The following is a 23,767-nucleotide window of genomic DNA, read 5'->3' as shown; positions in this document are numbered from 1 at the left end:
TCATTTTATATTTTTGATTTGGGCATATAAAACCAGCCTTTCAAAATAGCTTTGCATTCTAATTATTAGCTCTTCCTTTCAGATTTATCATCTAAAAATTGATAAGCATATCTTTTTTGTCTTCATCCATGCCTTGATAATTATGTTGAACAGGACAGTGTCAAGGTTAGAGTTCTTCATAAGTTAACCTCCAGCTTTACACAGATTCATTTATCAATCCTTTTTGGGTATGGTTCTTTAGCTAGCTATGAAGCTCTATAAACACATCAGTTTAATCATGGTAGAATTATAGAGATGTGAAAGTGAAAAGATGACATAAAAATTCATTTAGTCCAGCCACCTGCTTGAATATGCTGAGTGATGGAGAATTCACTACTGTATGAGACATTCCATTCTATTTTTGGTCAATAAAATGTTAAGGAATTTTTTTTCCGTTGAGCCCCAATGTGCTTTTCCATCTATTGATCCCAATCTGATATACTGTAGCCAAGAATGAATTTAATGCTTCTTCAGTGTGACAGCTGTTGCAATAATGAACATGGCTGCCTCTAGTTTTCTCCATGTTGGACTTCCCTACTTTTCACCCCCATTTTTGATATATGGACAGAAAGAAGGAACTGTTACATTAATATAAGCTATTCTTTCTTATTTGAGCTTTACAACAATGTTATGAGGTACACAGTGCTAAGAGGATCTTTGTTTACAGAGCAGATAACACATTTATAGAGGTGGAGAGATTTGCTGAATGTCACTGCTCGCAATGCTATGACTCAAACCCAGGCCAAAAGGGTTGAAGTGCATGACTGCTTATTACATTGTGTTCCCCTATCATATTTCTAAGGTATTTGAGGGTAAGGCTTATTTTAGAGCAGTAGAGAGAGTGTTCACTAATTGTGGAAGGATTGTCACTAAGTGTCCTTTATGCCATATCATTCTATGATCGAACTGAGAAATTAAACAATCAATCAGGGACTTCCACAATGACCAGCAACCACAGATGAACGTGGTTGTCATGCTCCTTTCATTTGGCATTCCCTTTCTTCAGAAGCAACATCACTATTCCACTCCTCAAATGTGGTTCACACATCTGAAATATTCTGGTTCTTTTCTTTACTCATAGAAGGTCTTTATGTTCACTTGTAATCTCGTCAGAGGGAAGCCAGGATGTCTCTGGAAAAATGCCAAATCATGATGTAAGCTTACCAGTTTCAAGTAATTTTTTACTTTCTGAAAATAAACATTGGGTAAATTATTTCTATAATCTCAGCCTGCTGCTCCTAACTGTGAATCCTTCTAGATATACTTACCCACTTGTTGGTTCCCTCAACCTCAAAGTTTCATACATAGCCAAGTCAGGCCTGTCCCTTCTTGTAAGGAGAGTGAAGGTGAGGAGGGAAGGGATAGAAAATGTAGCCCCACACATTAGTCTTGAGAAGGGTAGCATGGCTTTGATTTCAAGTCAAATGTGCATTGTGTAGGTATCACTGAATATAGAACACTGATTTGGGTCCTTTGAGTTGTGTCAAGAGAGAACTACCAAAGGGGCTAAAAACCTGAATAAAATAGAAATGTGAATGAAGGGGATGGGCAATTTCACAAAGTGAAAGGCAGCACATTCTGAAAATGGTTTTTTTCTTTGTTTAGACAGAACTGAACCCAACTTCCTCTTTTTAAAGAATCTTTAGAGAAGTAAAATGTTTCTTAGACTCAATCTTCAGAGGACCCTGGAATTTAATATCTTGGTTAAGAAGTGAAGAAGACAGAGAGAACATGTCTTAGGATGTTAGTTCCTGGAATTAAAGCTCTCACTTTAACATCTAACACTGAGAATATAAGAAGAGATTGGGAGAGATTTGGTAGTCAGGGCAAGAAACCTGAATTTCATGTTAAAGAATCACTAAAGGAACTTTTGGGCACAGCACCATGGTTTTAGTTTTAAACAGGGAAAGAACATAGGAAATTAGCCCATGATCCTTATGAAAAGAGTTAAAATCAAGGAAATTGATGTAAGTGTAAGGAGTGAAGGTCAGAAACAGGGCCAAAGCCGGCTGAACATTGAATTTTTAAATAAGGTAACAAAATGTAAGCATTTAATGGCTGTCTGAAGACAAATAAGAGTCTCCAGGGGCCAAGGATCCTTATCTTAATGACTGAATGAAGAAGTCAGAAAAGTAGGACACATTCTATGTTTGTTTGTTTTAAAGAGAAGCAGTTGACTATAAAGGAAGAATCTATTTCCTTTAAGTGGGAATTGTTAAATGTCTTGAGTATGTGCCACTGGAGAGGATTCTACCATGTTTTACATATCTGGGAATGCCTGACCTGGAAGATGGCCTTTCCTTTCTCCATCCACTCTCCATCCTGTGGTCATACTATTTTGGTTCACCCAGCTGTAGCAGTCCCAGATTCTAGAATCATGGGAATTCAAGTGGAGACTATCTAGTCTAAATCACGTACATTTTACAGAGGGAGGAAACAAGAGGCCCATAGAACGGAAGTGGCTTGGCCAAGATCATGTAGCTAGTAAAAGCAGAACAAGGACTTGAACCTGGTCTTCTTACTCTAAATTCAAGGCTTTTTTTCAATATTCCAGACTGTTCTGTCCTGGCTCAGTTCCATCCAGGTCAGATCTCCTTAATCTTAACAATTGTAATTAATTAATTAATCTTAATCTTAACAATATTCCACACTCTGTTGCCCCCCCCCCGCCTTAGATTCCCATGGAAATAACTTGCTTGGCTAGAGCTTTATTTGCCTATTTTTAATCAAATTTTCCCAATATCGACTGGAGGACTATTTTTGATTTTTATGATATATTAAACAAAAAGATGTGAAGCAGTTTTATTTTCCAAGGTTGCTTGATTAAATCCTTCTCTTTAGAAGCAAGATCCTTAAGAATGTACAGAGGAGAAAATGTAACAAGAGCCTTCTTAAAAAGGAAGAAGATGTATCTGCACTGAGGAGCAGAACCAAAAGAAAAGAAATTACACTGTGGACTTCACTGGTAACACCTTTTTAATAGGTCAAAGTAACTGTACAGTTCATTATATTCTTCCTGAGAATAATTTATTTCCCCCAACAAACTAAAGGGAGTGTATTTTTTCATTATTATTTAACAGAAAGGATGGTATAACTCGAAAACAAAAGAAAACACAACCACTCTGTGGGAGTGCTTTCCCCAGAAGGAGGACACACAATGATGGGTTAGTTAACTACAGCGGCTTTTAAAATATTCAACATGGCTTTAATCTTTCTTTATAAATTATATAAAAATGGGGAACAGGGATGGTTACAGAACTTCTTTTCCAAATGCACTTTAAGTGTGCTCTGGTACAAAGCAGCATTTCTGCTTTCATGGAAAATAACATTGCTACAAAAAACTGGCACATTATTCTGGTGAAAAAAGAGAAGAGTTTTTTCAGTTGTGTTCTATAGCTACTTTCCAATCAAATGCTTCACACATCCACATGAAAGGAAAAGGCAGGAAAGATGGAAAGAACTTTAGTTTGTTCTGAAATGACTGAAGTCTTCAAAATATAGCTTTGATTTTCTTTCTCTGTAAATTGGGATTAGCATATTGCAACTTAAAGTATTTAAATTTTAAAAAATTCCAGTCTGGATATTATCTGTACTGTAGGCAAAAGAATTCTCAGCCCTTTGGGTTTCCCAGAATTCTCCACTTGACAATACCTTTTTTTTTTCAATCTGCAGCTCGCACAGTTCAAGCTTTAAAATTTTAATCCCTTGACCCCATTGGGCACACACATCCTCTAGAATGGTATGAAAAATGAAATTGTTCTTTATGAGTCTTACGAGCTTCTTGTATACAAACTTCATTCTCAAAATGTCATATTTTTGGATCCCAGACCATTTGAACATCATGATTAAAAAAACAAAAACAACAAAAATCTGTGGTTAAACTTGAAATGAGCAACAGTTTTCTACCAGCTGGAGCAGGAGTTGGTGGCAACCCAAGGAATACACAGGATTCATCTTCACTGCTGGTGGAAGGCTGGATTACATCTTCAAAAGACTGAGACTGAGACAACTCTTAAATAACTTCCCTTGACAAGCTCAGTGTGGCCTGGCCTGCCCCAGCATTTTCAATCTTGCTTGATCAATGACATCTAGTAAGTTTTTGGCATCTACAGCCAGTGCATGAGCGGCAGTTAGCATCTGCTTTTTGTATTCCTGCTGGAGGCTGGTCATGACGTATTGTTGTGCCAGTTTCATCTTGTTGATCAGCTCACCCAAGTCTGAATTCAGCAGCTTTTGGGCCATCTCAATCTGGGAGAAAAGAGAGCCAGGTCAGAATGCTAGATGCCAAATTGCAATTATTTAATGATTTTTCTTTGTATACTGGCTAAAATGAACAGAAGCTTGGGGAGCTCATGTGGGAAAAGGACCCACTGTGCTTTCTTACCCACAATCTGCACTTTAGTAGACCCATTTAGATCATGTAGAAGTATTTCATAGTGCCCTCCCTTCGTAGTGATGAGAACCCTATGATTTTTCTTTCTGGCTCATTTCGAAGTGTCTAACTCTTCCTGCCAAACACATCTACCATAGTGCTAATGAAACAAAAACCAATCCTTTCTCCCGAGGTATTCATAAAGTAGGCTAAAAGCCCACATGTTTCCTCATATCACCACAGAAGCCCCTTCACTCTGTTAAACCAGATAGAATCTGTGAGAAGGAATTACTTGGGAGGCAGGAGAATGGCCTGTCCTTGGTCTCCTTTCCATCTCCCCTCTCCCTTCTCACTTCAGCCAGAGGAGTACCTTAGAATGTTGGAGGATTAGAGAATTTGGACTTTTTCATCAGTGTTCTAACAGTATTTCTAGGACAGAGACTGGAGGAACAGCAGATTCAAGGGTTTATATGGAGCCCAGCAAAAAAAGTTACACCATACTTAAGGGGAAACACCTTGAGGACCACACCAAAACACTTTCTAGGAGCTGTAGATCCCCTTTGCCTCATGTGCTCACTATACTTGAGCCCATTTCCCTATGAACTCTCTATGTACTTTTGGAAGAGAATATCAGAGACTTTTTTTTTGGGAGAAGAGAGGGATATTTTGTACCAAATATCCTTGTTATAACACCATAGCAAATACTTCTAACTAATAGGTATTAGGACTGGCTGACTTAATTGATATGTGTTGTTAATCACGAAGCACACCAGTAGGGGCTCATGAGCTATATAGCACTAGAAAAACAGCTCTGGTAATAATAGGCCTTTCAAATTGACTTTCAAATTGAAAAAGAAGAGAATGCAAAAAGCCTGTGTTTCTCTAAAAGGGCAAGGATACTCTATGTGGGAGAGCATGAAGATTTGCCCTGCTTCCTCTTAGGCAAAGAACCAACCTGGGTGAGAATTGATAAAAGACCTTGCCTGAATGGCTAGGTATAAGGATCTCAATCCTGTATGTTCCATCTTAAACACTGCTCAAGTTTTCTTAACTATGACTGCCAAGGCACTGAACTAGAAACAAAAGTTCTTACTCTCTAATACATAGACACCTAGGGTTTTGAATTGATTCCTGAGTATCTTGTGCACAATGACAGCTTTAGTGGACTCTTTGTAGGAAAGGCAAGGAAGGTAAACTGCTTTAGAAGGGTAACTGTACCCCAAGTAAGAGACAGATCACTTTAGTGGAAAAGAGTATTGGACTTGGAATCAGGAGAGTTGGGTTCAAATTCTTGCTAACTGAGTGACTGTAGGTAAGTCATTAATACTCTGAAAGTCTCAGGTTCCTCATTTATAAAGTGAGTTTTGTAAGCAGGGTACTTTGGAAACATACAAGTTCTATTTACCAATATCAGTTATACTTATTTGGAGGGAGATTATGAAGAGTGATGGCAAAGGAATTAATGTTGTCAGGGAAGAAGAGTAGGAACAAAAACAGCTTACCTAACTTAGTGTTCAGAGGTCTCTTCCAATTCTGGGATGCTGCTATTCGATGAATTTAATTAAACAGCCCTAAGCTTTCTAGGAACTCAGGCAAAGTAGCATACACATTCTCCAGGACATTTTGTTACTTAGTAGTTGGGGACGATATCCTTTTTCTACCCCCACTGATGTGTTGCTTCTAGAGACTCTAATGGCATGGGAATGTGCCTTGCTTGCTATGTAGAGACTATTCAACCTCAGCCAGTCCGGATACAGATGGGAAGGCTACAAATAGGAAACTGGGAGAAAGTACTGTGCAATGGAACATTTCTGTTGTGATTCTCTGAGACTTGTTTGATCAAGGCAAAAGATAGAGACTCCTCTCAAATTATTTCTGTCATCCTCTCCTGGTCTCATGTTACATATTCACTCTTTATCTGAGAATGCTGGTATTTTAGTATGCTCAAATGACTAACAGCAAAAGCAGAACAGGAAAAATGAATAAAAATAACAACCGCAGCTCCTTTACATGGCACTTGGAAATCTGCAAAGTACTTTAACTATATTACTTCTTTGATTTTCACTACTGTCAGTACTATAGCTAATGCTATTCCCATTTTACAGATGTAGATGATGAGGTACAGAGGAATTAACAGAGTGGCCCAGTATCATGTAGCTAGGAAGTGTCAGGGTAAGATCTCAATTCAGGCACTCCTCATCCCAAGTCCAGAAGTCTAACCACTGTGCCTTTCCACTCTCTGCAAGGCACCTTTCTAGGGGGGAAAGCGAATCTGGGATCAATCATACTATATGAAGACAGGCTCTTGAGTAGAGGAGACCAGCAGCACTAACAAGGGCCCTAGGAGAAGGCACACGCCAGAGACTTCACCTTACCTCTCTGTGAGTGCTTGCTGGGAGCATAGGAATGGTCTCATCCACCGTTGCGAGCAACGTTCTTAGGGCCAAGCCAACTTCCTAACAGAACAATCAGAGCAAGCACTGAGATAAGAGGATTCAACAGGAACATGACAACAACACAAGGAATCTGTTTCTTTTTTTTTTTAGTCAACTGTATTTCATTCCATTTGAGGAACTTCCTCCTCCTTAACACCATTCTGCAGGTTAGAGATAAAGGTGAGAGGTCACTGTCTTTATTTTACAGATAAGGAAACTGAAACCCAGAAAAAATGAGTCCAGTGGCTCTAGTCCCTTCACTAATTTAGGACCCATGCAGTGTTGGAACCTGACCAAATCTCCTGCTTTTAATTCAAGCAGACAACGCTATCCACCCACCCTCATTAGTGCTAACACCTCCTAACAAGCAATTCAAAACACCATTAGCCCAAAGAGCTTAAAGCATTCTCATGCCTCATCTCATTAAAAAAATAGTTCATTTTTAAGTCAGAAGTGTCCACGTAAAGGAAATAAGTTATTCTATATATAATCATGTTTACTAACTCATAATCTTAGATATCAAATATTATAAAAACTGTTTTAACTTTAATAAAATAACATCTTGTTTTGCTTGTGTCCCTTTCTCTTTTTGCTTCCGCGACATTTTAATTTTCATTCTTTCTCATGACCTCAGAACAAACTAAAGTCTGTGGGAAAGTATTGTTATTCCCATTTGACAGAGTGACCGAAGGTCACTAACACGGTGCACTGTGAACTTAGAGCTAGAGACCCAAATTAACCGAGTCTTCAAACTGGAGCAATGTTTCTTTAAAATGTTTTTGTTATGCTAAAGACAAATGAAGTCTTATAAAAATGTGGAAAAGATACCATGACAAACAGTGCTGAGTAACTGTGCCTCCCATGCATCTCTTCATTTTTTTACTCAATATAAGCCTTTCTGTCGATCCGAAAGCAGAACTGCTGGAGCATCAGCTCGAGCCCCAACAAATGTATCACCACCGATTATCAGAACATGTAACAAATATATACATGTATAAAAGATGTTTAGATATGTAGATAATGTCACTTTTTCTTTTACCTTTACCATAGGAACATATTCCTCTGGGGGCGCAGGCTGGATCTTACTAGACATTTCTATGACAGCTTTCACCAGGCCAGTTACATTCTCATAGACCTTGTCATTGGAGCGGTCCAGATTGGCAGTAGGAGGGGGGCTGATTTCCTGGGGCTGCAGCTGAGGAGGGAAGGTGGTTATTTCTTGTTTCTCCAGTAGAGGGGGGTCACATCATTTTTACTAAATCAAGATAGGCTTTCAACAGAGCTCAAAGCAGGTAAGAACACGAGCAAATTTTATTTAGTGCATTGGACATTTGGTTTGAAGATGACACTAAAAGCAATTGACCTAAATCATAAACAACGGAGTTCATATTTTCTGACTTTGAGCTCAGTTAATGAAAGAAATGACAATCACATAAGCCATAAAAAACTCAAGGTCATTCAAAGAGGTGATCTATTATGCCCCACAAAATGATCCATTTGAAAAGAATTGGCACACTTTTCTCCTCTGTCAGGACACACCAGATTACAGATAGACTCTATTTATTGGGCTGAAGAACACAGGGCAGACTCTCTACTCCTAGATTCTTTCTTGGTGGACCTCTGCTTAAGTGGTAGTCCCACAGATGAGCCCCTAAACAAATGTAAGGGCAGCTAAATGTAAGGAATTTGATATGGGGGAGGGGGGAAAATGAAGGGGTGGGATTATGGTGAATTAATTACATGAACTTCCTTTACACATTAAAAGATGATATGAAGAAGTTCATAGAATGGCAGAATGTTAGTGCTGGAAGCAGAAATTACCTAGTTTAATCTCCTAATTTTTAGATAAGGAAACAAGCCCAAAGAACAGAATTGATATGTCCAAGGTTAAATATAGCCAGGACCTGAACTCAGGTTTCTTGACTTCAAGTTTAGTGTTCTGTCTCCAGCCAACTTTGAAATTATCACAATTTATCAATAACACCAAATTGCTAGAAATGACTAGTGGAAAAGAGTACAGCTCTTGGAGTTAGAACACCTAGGCATGAACCCCTATTTTCTGGTGTGTGATTTTGGGCAAAACCCTTCCCTCTTCTCTGGGTCTCAGTTTATTTATTTGTAAAATGGGAGGAGTGGACTAGAGTCTAGCGTTTCTTAAACTGTGGGCCACGACTCCATGTGGGGCCAACACAGAGTAGGGAGAGACTTTAAGGGTTATTTCCTTTGACCCTATCACTTTACAGATAAGGAAACTGAGGCCCCCAAAAGTGAAGGACTTCTCCAATGTTATGCAGCAGTGGAGCTGGGATTCAAACTAGGTCTCTTGACTCCTGATCTAGAGTTTTCTCCAGGACATCATGCAAGGTTCCTTCAATCTTGAAATGTAAAGCAATGATCCCACACATGGGTACTGCGAAGTTACAAAATGAATTAACATGTCCCCTTCTGTAAATCTCCAAAAGTAATTAATTTCAATGACAAGGTTTTTAAGCAACCACAAACAGGATAATATGATATTAAATGCCACCACCCAAGAATTACATATTAGTCTATTCATGAAACTGCTTCCAATTGTAACCCTGTAAGTGAATGTCTGATTATTTGGATGAATTAGGCCAAAAGAGCATTAATTTTGCTCTTGCTGTTAGGCAGTGTTACTATGAAATACAAAAGGACAAGAGGAGTTCACTTATTGCAAAAATGTCCATTTCATTTCTGGGAAAATACAAACATTGGTCTTGACTGTGCTATAAGTGAAAGCCTGTGAATTTAAAATGTGTTTCCATGATTAAGCAAAAGAAATGTAACACTTGTTTCTTCCTATAATGGGTTACAGAATTGCATGCAAAGAGAACCTGGATATGACAGAAGAGAACAGCAGACATACAGATACATAATGTGCTTACCCTCCATGGCTATTGTTGAACGGAAGGTGAGGAAAAGTTAAAGGAGTTTATAGACGAAGGGGAAAAAAGAAAAACAATATTAATAAATGTAGCAGAAAACAACCCCACAACAAAACATGTGCAGGACAAAAAAGGAGCTAGTTCAAAAAGCCTGCAGCACAGATGCATTTCATGATTCCCCTGGCATATTAGATGCTGTTCTGTTGGTTATGGAAGCATGGTGCCTGTGAAATCCGTTCGAATACATCAGCAGATTAAGTCAAAGAGGTTTGCCATGCATCCCATGCTCACTTGGTACAAAATAAACAGGGAAAAAACATGCAAAGCTGGAGAGCAACAAATCAATCTGGCAAAAAGAAAAGGTCAACAGAGTTAGGCATCTTTTCAAACTGGGAAGTAGTATGCAAGTCAACACTGATAAAACCAGTCTAATGCCTTAAAACATTCAGAAGAAACTCTGTAACCCCTGTATGAGCTTACGAAAACCCCTTTAAAGCCAATTTATTCACTCATTTATTCACTTGATCAATATTAAGCCCCCCACTACATGTAATGCACTATGCTAAACACTGATGGAGACAGAAGGACTGATAAGAAATGTTCCTGGTTTCATAATGCAACCAATCATATTCCTAGAATCAAATCTCCTGGTTGAGGACGTTTAAACAGAATGGGAACTTCTTCTGGAGTGATTTCAGAGACTGGGATCTATAACTTAAAAAAAAAACAACCCAGGAAATTGCCAATACTCCTCCCAACAGAATTTATTTTTTCATTCATTATTTACACAGTGAAACACTAGGACTATATTCCTATACCTAAAAAGACATGGGTAAATTAATGTAAAAAGATTCCTTCCCCTCCCCCGCCCCAGTTATTTTATACAGTGAATTTTCTGGCGCATGAATTTCTGAGATCTCTAGATTACAGAGATTCAAATTTCATTCATGCAGAGAAGGAAGCACAAATTTCTATCAGTCCAATTTCTAAGTGTTGCTTCCATCCAGCTATCATAATCTGTGGATCATAGAGTGGGCTTTTCATTTTTAGCTGGTGGTAGACTTTGCCTATATAAAAGTTGTTTAATCTAGTTTAATTTGTGCAGTTTCCTGATAAGGGTCTTCACAGGAAAATAGATAACTACTAGGAAAAAGGATTAGTCAAATGCACAAGAATGTCTGTGCATTCAGAGAGAGTGAACGTGGTGTATGTATGAAACTTGAAGCTTTGACTCCTTTTGGAACTGACCAGCAAGTGACACAAGCAGAAGCTGGCCACTAAGTGGCGATACGTTTGCCATGGTGACCGGTAAGTAGCAGGAGTGTCCTTGGATGACTGCTGGGGGAAGGATGTGTGTTTGCATGAAATCTGGAAATACTCCTGACATGAAGTCCTACTTCTCTAGTGACAAGGAAATTCTGGAAAACAAAGTTGCAGCCTTCAACATCTACTATTGGATCTTGCACTTTCTGAGACTTGGCAACTTGGAAAATCCCTGGCAACACTTTACTCTGAACTACTATACTGTGCACACACGGCCATCTTCATTTGTGCTGATGTTGTGAGACACAAATAATTTCAGAATCAAAGAATAAAGCCTTCAAAGAAGAAACCAGAGAGATTTAGGGCTGAATGCTTTTTGAGTGAATGTACCATTTCAGAATTTCTGAGCTGAGTAGATGTTTATAAAAATGTCATTTTCTTTTCCAGGCCAGAATCTGTGTCTGGCCTAACATAAAATGGGGTCTATGAGACAGATGATAATTTGATATTTGTGAAAATGATTCATTACTCAAAAATCGAGTTTGAAACAATGTTTGAAACAATCATTGTATTTTCTAATAAGGTTTATTCTATTAACTTAGAAAATTATTCATCAAGACCTCCCGTAATGTCTCATCATAGAACAGAAGAGGCATTGCATTGGGTTCTCAAAGGCTATGCTGGTAGAATAAAAGCAAGTGCTTTACTACCAAGTGCAAAGCCCTCAAGTATGGGCCTCATGATGGATTAGTGTATCTGTCTTCTGAGAACCAGTTTAGCTAAGTCAGTTGGTGACTGTGGGATGAATTTTCAGGCCAACCTAATTACTTATGAAATGTACAGAAATTGTAATAAATGCCAGTAGAAAGAGAACTTAATTAAACAGATGGAACTTGGAACATTTCAAAGTAACCATGTGATAATTATATGATCTTTTTCATGGATCATATTTGTACTGTGACTTTTGAGACCACAGAATCATAGCTGTGGATTTACTTCTAAAGTCTTTTTTTCTCTTTAAGTATGACTTCACTGAAGAGGCAGCTAGGTGGCACAGTGATAGAGCACCAGGCCTGGAGTTAGGAGGACTTGAGTTCAAATCTAGCCTCAGACACTTACTAGAAGTGTGACTCTAGGCAAGTCACTTAACGCTATTTGCCTCAATTTCCTCATCGGTAAAATGAGCTGGAGAAGGAAATGGCAAAACCACTCTAGTATCTCTGCCAAGAAAACTCCAAATAGGGTCAGGAAGAGTTGGCCATTTTGGATCATTAGAGTTGGATCATTATGGCTTGTTACAATGACCAGCAAAAACATTTCACTACTTTCACTTTTTTGTTGATCCTTTTATTTTAAAGAAATTATAGCTGCATAGATGACAGAAATATCATTCTAGAACTCTGGCTAAAGCTACAAAAGTCCAGGACTGTCTGTGCTAATTAATGACACTAGAAACTCAGTTTTAAGCTACAAATACCCCTGGGAACTTTGATGTGCAATATGAAATGTATGTATGTAGGTATGTACGTGAATTATATTTGCTTCCTGGGGAGTAGGTCATATTTCTTTATTTTAGTAAGTGGAACTCTGATTTGAAATAGAAAAATAATTAGAGTTACTATTTAAACTACATCGAGATGTGGAGCTGGTAAGCCTAGAGAATATTCTCGTTTGTCTCAGGCATGTCAGTCTGCTCTTTAAGACTGGAGGAAGCTAAGCTGGCTCTGCCTTCCAATGAATAAACAGACTGACTCACTGGGAAAGGGGAGAGATGTTTTCAGAGAAATAACAACACGTCAATCACATTAAACTATAAAACACATAAGGTTTAAAAATATTTACCACCCATTGGACAAATACTTGATTAAAATGTTTCCTCACAAAACTGCAATCAGCAGTTTCTCGGCACTGATTTAAGGAATGAATGTCCCAGTTACTACATTGGCTTTTATATGTCCCAGACTGGCATTTAAGGCCCTTCATGATATGCTACCACTTCACTTTTTTTTTTTAGCATTCTCTCATATTAACTCCCCATGTCCTAAGCAATCTGAACTATTCTCTGCTCCCCAAACACATCTTGGCATTTTTTTTAATATCTCCCTATTTATGCTCATGCCTTTTCCTAGGCTTGAGATATCCTTCCTCACCCTCATTCCCACCCTCACTTATGTTCTTTGCCTATGGAATTCCTATCCATCTTTACAAAGACTGATTAAAATGTTACTTCCTTCTGGAAGTTTTACTAGATCTATTCCCTCTCTCCCACCAGAAGTAATGAACTTCCCGTTCAGATCTGATGTGGTACTTTATTTTAAAAATCTCTATTTCACTTATCCTATAATGTGTATCACAGGTATCTATACTGACATCTTCTCTCCCTACTGTATTGTGAGCTTAAGAATAGACTGGGTTTCAGCTGAACTTTCTACCTTCCCACAGTGTGCTCTGCACACAGATGACACTTAATGAATATTTGATTACTGTATCATAAATATGGTATGGACAAAAAACTCCATCATGTAGTGTGCGCTGTATATCCCACAATGGTTTGGAGGGACTTACCTTCACTCCCTCATTATAACTATCCACGGGGCTGTTGAGGCTGGCGAGGCTTCCCAGATGGCTGGGTGCTCCTGGGCGAGGCGGTTTCTTTGGTGGAGCTGCATGATCTAGTTAGGTGGAATGATTTATGATTATGGATATATAAAAATTCCATAGGATAAGAAAAAAGGAAGGATGGTTGTGATAGGCACCAGTGGAGGAGATCCTCATATTGAGGAGATCACAAATCCATAGCAGCCTATCCAAACAACACACTGAAACTGATCTTGAAGATGACATGCTATTGAGCTATTTATTCTCAACATGCAGCACAGACAGTGATTTACATTTTTTTAAGGTCCTCAGCACTACTGAGGAGGAGAATCTGTTATGAACCATCATATCTGCTAAGGAACCTATGGCAAAGGGATGAAAACAGTACTAGAGCATTTTAAAACCCCTATATCAATCAATCAGATAATACCTTGCACATTTCCTAGAAACCTTATATGATAAGGTTAATTACATTTCCCAAGATCATAAAAAATTTAAAATGTATCTGATCTCACCTGGCTTACCCACAGGTTGATATATGTGCTGGTTACCAGTCTGTCAAAAAAAAAAAGATTCAGTATACATTTTGTTTACAAAGTCTAAATCCATTTAAATCACAAAATGTCCAGAATTTGGAAGGGGGGAATTGATCAGGGAATAAAAGATTTAAGCTGAAAGGGAACTTAGAGGTCAATGAGTCTAACTCCCTCATTTGCTGATGGGATGAAAGTAAGGCCTGGAGAGATTAAATGATTTACCTAGGATCACACAGCTAGTCTGTGATGACATTTGAATTCAGATTTTCCTGATTCCAAGTCTTATTAGCTGATAAGATGACAGGGCAGGACATTTTGCTGGGAAGCATCTCAGGGACACCTCCCCAAGGATGATGGATATGCCCACAAGTGCCTTGCTTAGAGGACATAGGGAGTGTCTAGTGATTGGCTGACTAGAACTCAGGAGAATGGACTCTTACTGGAGAAGCTGCCTATAAAAATCATGCAGGAGACCAGCCTTCTTCTCTTTTTCTCTTCAGGACTATTCTCTTTTTTCTTTGAGTCTTTCTTCAGGAGTACAGCAAAGTAGGGGCAAGGGATTTGCTACCCCTTCCCCCATAATCCACTGTGGCTGAGAGTTTCATGTACTGACTCACAGCTCCTGAGCATAGATCAGAGGCTGGTGCCCCTGAGAACACTGGTAGAACTTGGTAGAGATGCTACCAAAAAAAAAAGTCCATGCCCTGTAATGCCTACAGGTTAACTGGAAAATTCAACAGAATTGATCCAGAACTTCCTAATCTTTAGCTATATTATTCCCCTCACATCCTTTAAAAAATTAATCTAATTTACTTTAGAAACCCCAAATATTCCCTGTACAACTCCTTTATTCATCAAATGATACTAGGTACTTATTTGTACTGAGGTCTAGTTTTATCCTGAATCACTTCCAGATTATGTAGCAAGCACATAAAAACCAACATCCACAACCCAGGACCTTTATTCTATGGTAGGGCTGTCCTCCTTAAATGTGCCCTATTGAAGGGAGCACCTCCATTCTAGGGCTGGTGTGATGATTAAATGAGGTAATATTTGTAAAGCATTTAGCATACCGTCCAGCACACAGCAGGGGTCTCTCTCCCTCCTTTTCTCCCTTCCAGTTGTAACATGCTTACTAATAAGCTTTACAGCTTTTTACACAACAGGAAAAATGCCTTCCTAAAAATACAGGGAAGTCTCACATAGATACAGAGGTGTCAAAGAATAGCTGAGTCAATTCATTCCTCCGGAAACAAAATTTAAATACATCTAATTCAAGACTGTTACTACATATCACGAATCCCTCAAAGCTTTAGGAATGGCAATTCTGCTTAATGAAGATGCTGATAGGAAACTATTTCATAAGGATCTAATCCCCTTACAATTTTTCCACTGGCATATGACAGATCATTAAAACATTTTGAAATATGTTGGGCACCTGCTTTAGCCTCCTATTTTAAGAATGAAAACACAACTGAAATCTTATGAAACAGACTTAAAAAGTCTGAGATAGCATCTCACAGGTGAACCACTATTTAAAACCAGCTAAAGACAACTGGTAAAACATGTCTGTAATGAGTTCATAAGGTATATTTTTAAAAATGTCCATGGTGTTTTTCTTCAACCTCGGTGTCTTTATTGTGTTTCTTATTAAATAGGTTATGTAAATGGGTGTAAGTTGGTACCTTTGACCTAAACCTTTTTTTTTAATGTTGGCTTTAAGCACATACAATTCAGTTGACACTATTTTTTGTCTTTATGCATACTCAGCAGCGGAAATACTGGCTGTTATCTATTCTAAGTGGCTTGGAGATTGCGCCAGTTGGATTTGAAATCTGAGGATGTAGATTTGATCACTGCCTATTTGCTTGAACTTGGCCAATCAATTGGTCAATGAGCATTTATCGAGTATTTACTATGTGCCAAGTACTGTACTAGGGACTAGAGATACAAGTACAATTCCTACTCCCAGGGACCTTAGTTCTAACATAGAGACAACAAGGTGCTAAGTCATTGAACCTCTATGGGCCTGAGTTTCATCTGGAAATGAGGAGGTTGGACATCTGAGGTTCCTTCCAGTTCTTGAACCTATGATCCTATGACCTTCTAGCTAAGTTAAGAGGCAAAGCGGATAGAGTGTTGGACTCTGAATTCAGTTATGAGATATGTTTCTCCAGGCAAGTTTTTTTTTTTTAACCATCTCTCAGCCTCAGTTTCCTCATCTATAAAATGGAGAGAGTAACAGCATCCGCCCTCAAGGTTTGTTCTGAGGATTAAATGAAATATGTGAAGTGCCTTAAAATAATCTTAAAGTGCTACAGAAATATTGGTCATTGCTATTATTATCACTATGCAAAAAGGAATCAAAAGTACTGAAATGCCTATTAAAAGCACTGGGCCGTACACTGGGAGAAAGGAAAATTGACATGCCCTAATTTGAGTAGACTGTCCCTTTCTGTTATCAGAAGGAGGCAGCATATCCTAAGGAATAGCAGTTCTACTTAACAGCCCTTCAGAGTTGGCAGGGCAAATACTGCTTTATTTATTTTCTAAGTGAGCTGTGTGGCTATGGGCTAGTCACTGAATCTAAGACTATAAATTATAGCCACTAACAAGTTTTGAAATGCTTACAGATAAGAAAACTGAGTCTCGGAGAGGTAAATGATTTGTCCAAGACTTCATAGCCAAGAAGTAAAGGTACAGGATTCAAACATGTTTCCTGACTCCAAATTCAGGGTTTTCCCCCATCTGTGCTATCCCATAACCTAGAGGTTTGTTTACTTAGCTGATGATCCACAATGTCAGGGAGGGCATTTATAGTAATAAGAATAACAGCAATAACTAATATTCAGTTCAGCTATTCAATAGGCAGTTGGTAATATGAAGTTGAATGATTGGATACACAGATCTGTGAAGTCACCTGCATTGAGATAATAACTGAATCCATGGAAGATGATGTGGTTACCAAGAGATGCAGTACAGAGCAGAGAAGTCAAAAGTGCAGAGCACTCCTGTGTATGGCTGAGGAAGATTAAAATGGAACTGGGAAAGATTTCGTAAAAGAAATAAAAATACAATAAAACATAGATAATGTGGATATGTGGCATTCTAAGTCAATATGCAGCCCGTAGGGATCTTTATGTATGGTTTAGTGCCTCTTGCTTCTGTTTGTTTGACACCATTAGTGTAAAGGGAAAAGAGAAGAGGGCCCAGGGTATCTTAGGGTCCACATACAATGTGTGAGCAGGATGCAGATGATGATCGAACAGAGGAGACTAAGAAGTCGTTGTTAAACATGGAGGAGGAGAACCAAGACAGTTTCAAAACAGAACTCCTCTTTTGCCTCAAAACCTAAGCTCTTCTAACTTCTTATCACTGCCAATGGTACTATCATTCTCCCAGACACCCAGGCTTGGTGTCATCCTTGAATTCTCACTACACTCTCCTCATGGATTGAGTCTACTGACCATTTTAAGCGTTTCTACCTTCACAATATTGTGTGTTTGTGTGTGTGTGTGTGTGTGTGTGTGTGTGTGTGTAGTTATTTGTAAATTGTGTCTTCCATTGCCATGGGAGCTCCTTGAGAGCAGATGCTGTGTTTTTGCTTTTCTTTATATTCCCAGAACTTAGCACAACGTAAGCATTTAATAAATGCTTGTTGGCTGATCTCTAATCAGTGGAACAAAATTAAGAAATTAAATTTTCTTCAGAAACACCGAGAGATGGGGGAGCTGTGGGAAAGTGAAGCCACAGAAAAAAATGCATTAAGAAATAATATATCCTATTAAAAGTGCTCAGTGGTAAATAACAGGCCTTTTAGAACAATCTTCTGGTTTTGTTTGTTGTGCTATGATTAAAATGGAGCAGTTTTTAAAAGCTGCAGGCTAGACTAAAATTGCTCGGTTATAATAGTTGAAAGTGTGGTCTATAAATACACACAGGTGTGTGTGTGTGTGTGTGTGTAAACTGATTTATTTTGATTTGGATATCTTCTCTGGATCCTGTCTCTAAAGTGAGAAAGGTAAATTCAATTTCTTATTAGAAAGGACACCTATGTACATTTGACTATGCATCTGTTTAGAGAAATGAACATTCTTTCATTACTATAAAAACCAATTTTTGTACCAGATGAAAAACATATTTGAAATTACCTCAAACTCTTTCTCATAAGAAGCATTTTACGTATCTCTTAGAAGAATGCCAAGAAGGAAAAATGCTATGTGAAAAAGTTTTATTTTTGATACTGTTTCTACATAAAGTCAAGATGCTGGAAGGTCTTATGATCTCATAGTAACAGGAAATTTGACTATATGCCAGACGACTTTCTACACAAAAATAGTAACCATATGCACAGTGCCTATATTCTGTTAAGGCACAAAAAATCTGCTTATTAGTTTGTTAAAAGGCCCCTCATGTTAATACATCGCCAACTGCATTTCTTGAGTTTTGTGTGAAAAATTTGGACTTTGAATTATTTTGGCTACAGAAGGAATTTTCATTCCATAGCAGTTCAGTTCTTGGCCTCACATTACAAATTCTGACAATTTTGAAAATTTTACGTGGCAAATTTTGATCCATGTTAAATTAGAAATTTAAAAAACAGGTCAAAAACTTTTCTTATATTTGCTTACCGGACCCTGAAGACTTCCATCCTCTCGGTCAATGCTGCCTCGAGAGAGCCTCACATCAGGTTTCTAGAGGAACAGAAAACCCCCATAGTTTCACTTTCTGCTTTACAAACCAATATGCAAAACTGAAATAAATACCTGTGTATTAAATGCCTCCCAGAGCCAGGAAAATAAACTTGTGAACCAAGTCAGATGAACTTGCTCAGCTTTAGAAATACACAGCAATATAAACACTGCAAAGTGTCCTTATCACTGTCTGCACAGGCATGCTTACACAAATGCTGACTACATCATTGCCCCAATGTAACAACTGGGAAAACCATCATTTTATTTCACTTTGTGGCAGCCAAGCACTTTCACAGGGGATGTGTTTTCTTTCTAACAAGAGAAAAATTTTGAGTTTAAGATTAGAAATATGGCACATTCATTGCTGTTCCTAGCTAGGAGAAAGCTTATATGAATTTAGCTGTTTTGCTAAAGTGGCAAATGGGGCCAATTTCATTGAAAGCTCATAAAAGCTGGATCTAATCTTCCTCTTGGTTCGAAGAGTAAACAAGTTTTATTTTTACTAGAATGAACAAGCTAGTTTACATGACATTTGGGGTGGGGAGTACAAGGCTGACTAAAAACACAAAACCAAATATAACTAAAGAAGTTATAACAAAACCACTCTGAGATAACAGGTTCTAGTCTTGGAGCACACACAACAAAAGCACAGACGTTCAGAGTTCATCTATTTCAACCCCTACCCAAAGAAGGATCTCAACTACAGTCTACTTCACAAACAATCACAGTCTCTGTGGGAAGACCTGTAGTGAGGCAAGCTGTCAGCCAGCCAGTTAGTAAGCATTTATTAAGCGCTTACTATGTGCCAGGCACTGTGCTAAGCACTGGGGATACAAAGAGCAGCCTTATATGTCAAGGAGCTCAGAATCTACATGAAAACAAACATATAAAAAGAAGATATATACAAGATAAATTGAAGACAATCAATAGAGGGAAGACACTAGCATTAAGGGGCACTGGCAAAGTCTTCTCATAGAAGATGGGATTTTGGTTGGGACTTGAAGGAAGCCGGGAAAGCTAAGAGGTGGAGGTGAGGAGGGAGAGCATTTGAAGTCTGGAGGGCAGACAGAGAAAATGTCTGGAGCCCAGAGATGGAGTGTCTTTTTTGTAGAACAGCCAGCAGGGCAGTACTGGATCAAAGAGGACATGCCAGAGTGTAACGTTTAACAAGACTGGAAAGATAGGAGACCTGGGGCTAGGCTATGAAGGGTTCTGAACACAAAACAGAGTATTATGTAGTTGATCCTGGAGGTGATAGGGAGTCACTGGAGTTTAGTTAGTATGGGGATGACACAACTACTTCCTCAGCCAGTCCATTTCGTTTTTGGACGGCTTGAATCACTTAGTTCTGCCCTCTGAGGCTAAGCAGAAATGTGAATCTAATCCATCTTCCAAATGACAGACCTTCTAAGTACTTAAAAAGAACTATCAGGCCCTCCCTGAGTTTTCTGATCTCCAGGCTAACCAGTCTGGTTCCTCCTTGGAACATGGGCTCAGAATTCTCCTCCATTCTAGTTGCCATCCTTTGTATACTCTCTAACTAATCAATGTCCTTCCTAAACTGTGGCACACAGAACCAAACCCAATGCTTCAGATAACGTATAACTACAGCAGTTTTACCTTATTTATGGAGGCTACACTTCTTAATGTGGCTCAAAATCACAAGAGGATTTTAGTTTTGGAAGGGATCAAACACTCATCTTTTTATTTGTATACTAGAGACCTCTAATATTGCTGCTTAAAAAAAAACTGTCTAAGCAGACATTTTATGAAAGTACAAATTTATGGAAAGCCCAGATGAATTTTCCCCACATTGGGGGAATTCTAATGAACAAGTAAAAAAAATTTTAATTTTGACCAGAACTAGTATAATTTTGAATACTGATTTTCCTGATCAAATTTACCTTGTTTCTTGAGTATATTATTTCTAAAGTTTGTTTACATCAAATGATAAACTTTATATGTAAGCAAATTCCAATTCAGTAAGACTAATTATTAGCATTTCTTTTACTGAACTGCTTTCCTCATAGGAACTGACCCAAATCAAAGGTCAGAACACTGGACTTGGGAGCCAGCTGACCTGGCTTCAAGTGTTAGCTCTTTCATTTATTCCCTCTTTGGCCCTGGACACAATACTTACCTTCTTTGGGTTTCAATTTGCTCAACCACAAAAATGAAATAATAATCCTTGTAATCTACCTCAGAAGGTAGCTATGTACATTAAGTGAAATAAGATGGTATAAAGTAACTTAAAGCACTAAGTAATCAAGATGATACTAATTTGACTTCTTGTTATAAAGTTAATCAGTTAAACAACTGAATGGACACAGCAGACATGTGAAAGAAAATGAAGAGTCAAAGATGACAAAATTGCAAACCTTGGTGACCAGAATGATAATCTTATCCTTCAAAACGTGGAAGAAGCAAGACGGGAAAATCATATCCACCAACAAGGAAGATGAAAGAGTCTGTTAAGCAACATAGATATTGCGACATGAGATTTCATATTGCTCAGAGAAAAGATAAGTATGATCCTATGGACTAAAATTTACAGGGGAAGGTATCCCAAGAGGGATGAGAAGCAAAACCAGGGATGGTCTGAAGAGAATGGTGGGCATTTAGAGAGAACTCACCAAGCAACTCAGATTGAAAAAAAAGGGCATGTACAGAAGACAGAAGCAGGGGTAGGTAAAAGAAGATGGATATATAAGTGTTACATGAGTTTATGAATAAACTGAGGCTGGTGAGGAAAGCTAAAGACTTAAAAAGCTATACTGGGGAAAAGAGTTTGATGGGGTGATGATAACTCACAATAGAGACAAGGCAGAACTAGTCAACTTAAATTTTACTTTTGTTTTCTCTGCTAAGGAGAGCAACCTTTCTGGATAGGCTAGAACAAAAATGGCTAATGGAGAGCTGATAGCCAAGATAAATAAGGACAGTGAGAGAGTACTGACGCCCCTGATGCAGAAGGCAGCTAGGTCGTCCAGTGGATAGAACAGTGGGTTTGGAGTCAGGCAGACCTGAGTTTGAACCCTGCCTCAGATATTTATTAGCTGTGTAAGTCTGGGCAAAGTCACTTAACCTTTCTCAGCCTTCTTCCTCATCTGTAAAATGGAGCTAGTAATAGCACCTACCTAATGAGGTTGTAAGATGAGACAATTAAAGCTCTCTGCAAACATGAATGCAGCTATTACTGATGTGTTCTTATCTGACCGTTTTCAACTAGATGTCCCATATTCAGCATAACAAAGAATTCCCTATCAATTCCCCACCCCCCCCAAAAAAACCCACAAATGAACACAAACCCTCTCTTCCTAACTTCCCTATCTCCACAGAAGGTATGACCACAGAAACCTCCAGTTATGAAGGTCAATGTTGGTGCTTCCCTTGCTCCTATGCCCAGTTGCCAAATCTTGTTGAATCAGTCTCCACATTTCTGGCATTTATTTCCCTCTCTCCACTCACATGGCTACTACTTAATTTCAGGTCCTTATCACCTCATGTTTGAAATCAACATCCTCATACTTGGATTCCAGACTTCCAGTCTCCCCTCTTCAGTCCATCCTCCAAAGAGCTGACAAAATAATCTTCCTGGATCACAGGACTTACCACATTGTACCCCTAACTGAGAACTTTCAGTGGCTTCTGACTGCTTCTTCAATAAAATACAAACTCACTTCGGTTTTTAATGTCCTTTGTAGTCTGGTTCTGGTTTACTCTTCCTGGCTTATTCCACATTATTCCTCTTCATTCTCTCCAGGAAAAGTCGACCACATAACTGTTTGACTCAGGCTGTCCTAAGATGACTAGAATGAACTTCTTCCTTCAACTCTAGAAGTCCTACCTTCATTGAAGGCTTAGTTTATATACTAGTGCCTAGAGGCAGCTAGGTGGTACAGTGGATAGCATACCGGGTGGGCCTGGAGTAGAAAGATGAGTTCAACTCCAGCATCAGCCACTTACCGTATGATTTTGGACAAGCCACTTAACTGCTGCCTGCCTCAGTTTCCTTAGCTGTAAAATGGGGATAATAATAGCACCTACCTTCTAGGGTTGGTTGTTGTGGGATCAGATGAGATATTTGTAAAATGCTTAGCACAGTGCCTGGCATACGGCAGGTACTTAGTAAATGCTTGATTCCTTTTTTCCTAAAGGAAGCCTTTTCTCTTCCTCCTCAAATTATCATGCATATATTTTTCCATGTCTTTTCTTCCTTAAGTTTATTTTTTTTCAATTAGCAAAAATTTACCTTTTTTCCCTTCCTTCACCCCTCTTCCCTGGCTTCTTCAAGTCCCAGCTAAAATGCCATCTTCAACAAGAAGCCTTTCCTGATCTCTCTTGATTCTAGTGCCCTCCCTCTGTTAATTATTTCCTATTTATTGTTTATTAGCTTGTCTGTACCTATTTGTTTCCTTATGATATCTCCCATTAGACCATGAGCTCCTTGAAAGCAGACTGTCTTTCGCCTTTCTTTGTATCCCTAGTACATAACATAGTGCCTGGCACAAAGTAGACCCTTAATGAATATTTACTGACTGACTCAAATACACCTAGTCAAGCAAACTAAATTCCTCCTTTTCCTTCCCCCCACCCCCATATTTCTTAATCTTGAGTCTATCATCTTCCTGTCAGGAGGTAGACAGCATGTTTCATCCTGAGTTTTCTGGAGTCAAGGTGGGTCACTGCAGTTGACCGGAGTTCTTAAGTCTTTCAAAACTGTTTCTCTTTATAGTGTTGTTATTGTATAATTTTTTTCTCCTCGTTCTGTTCCACCTTTTACATGTTTTATTCTTCTAGTAAAATGTAGCTTTCTTGAAGGAAAGGACTATTTTTTTTGTTTTGTTTTTGCCTTCCTAGCGCAATGTTTTGTACATTGTAGGTGCTTTTTAAATGCAAGTTGGGTAGCAGTAGGAAATCAGCT

At 38.6% G+C, this 23,767-nt stretch overlaps 1 protein-coding gene across 6 annotated transcripts in view; it reads right to left on the bottom strand.

The window, feature by feature from the left end:
• Positions 1 to 2,997: 2,997 nt before the first annotated feature.
• PTK2 (protein tyrosine kinase 2) overlaps positions 2,998 to 23,767 on the bottom strand; it is a 434,883-nt gene continuing 414,113 nt past the window's right edge. For 3 of the 6 annotated variants that reach the window (XM_036741072.1, XM_036741073.1, XM_036741075.1), the window contains 7 exons: positions 18,781 to 18,843; positions 14,129 to 14,168; positions 13,581 to 13,687; positions 9,753 to 9,761; positions 7,886 to 8,041; positions 6,787 to 6,867; positions 2,998 to 4,287 (listed from right to left, as the gene is read on the bottom strand). In XM_036741072.1, coding sequence (XP_036596967.1) covers positions 4,075 to 4,287; positions 6,787 to 6,867; positions 7,886 to 8,041; positions 9,753 to 9,761; positions 13,581 to 13,687; positions 14,129 to 14,168; positions 18,781 to 18,843 — 669 coding nt within the window. In that variant the 3' untranslated portion in view covers positions 2,998 to 4,074. The remainder of the gene's footprint in view (positions 4,288 to 6,786; positions 6,868 to 7,885; positions 8,042 to 9,752; positions 9,762 to 13,580; positions 13,688 to 14,128; positions 14,169 to 18,780; positions 18,844 to 23,767) is intronic. The other 3 variants (XM_036741078.1, XM_036741074.1, XM_036741076.1) reach the window with 1 other exon arrangement.

The sequence above is a fragment of the Trichosurus vulpecula genome, chromosome 1, assembly GCF_011100635.1.
Source record: "Trichosurus vulpecula isolate mTriVul1 chromosome 1, mTriVul1.pri, whole genome shotgun sequence".
Lineage (NCBI taxonomy): Eukaryota > Metazoa > Chordata > Mammalia > Diprotodontia > Phalangeridae > Trichosurus > Trichosurus vulpecula.
The sequence above is the reverse complement of the archived record's forward strand: the minus strand, read 5'-3'. Positions and strand labels throughout refer to the sequence as shown.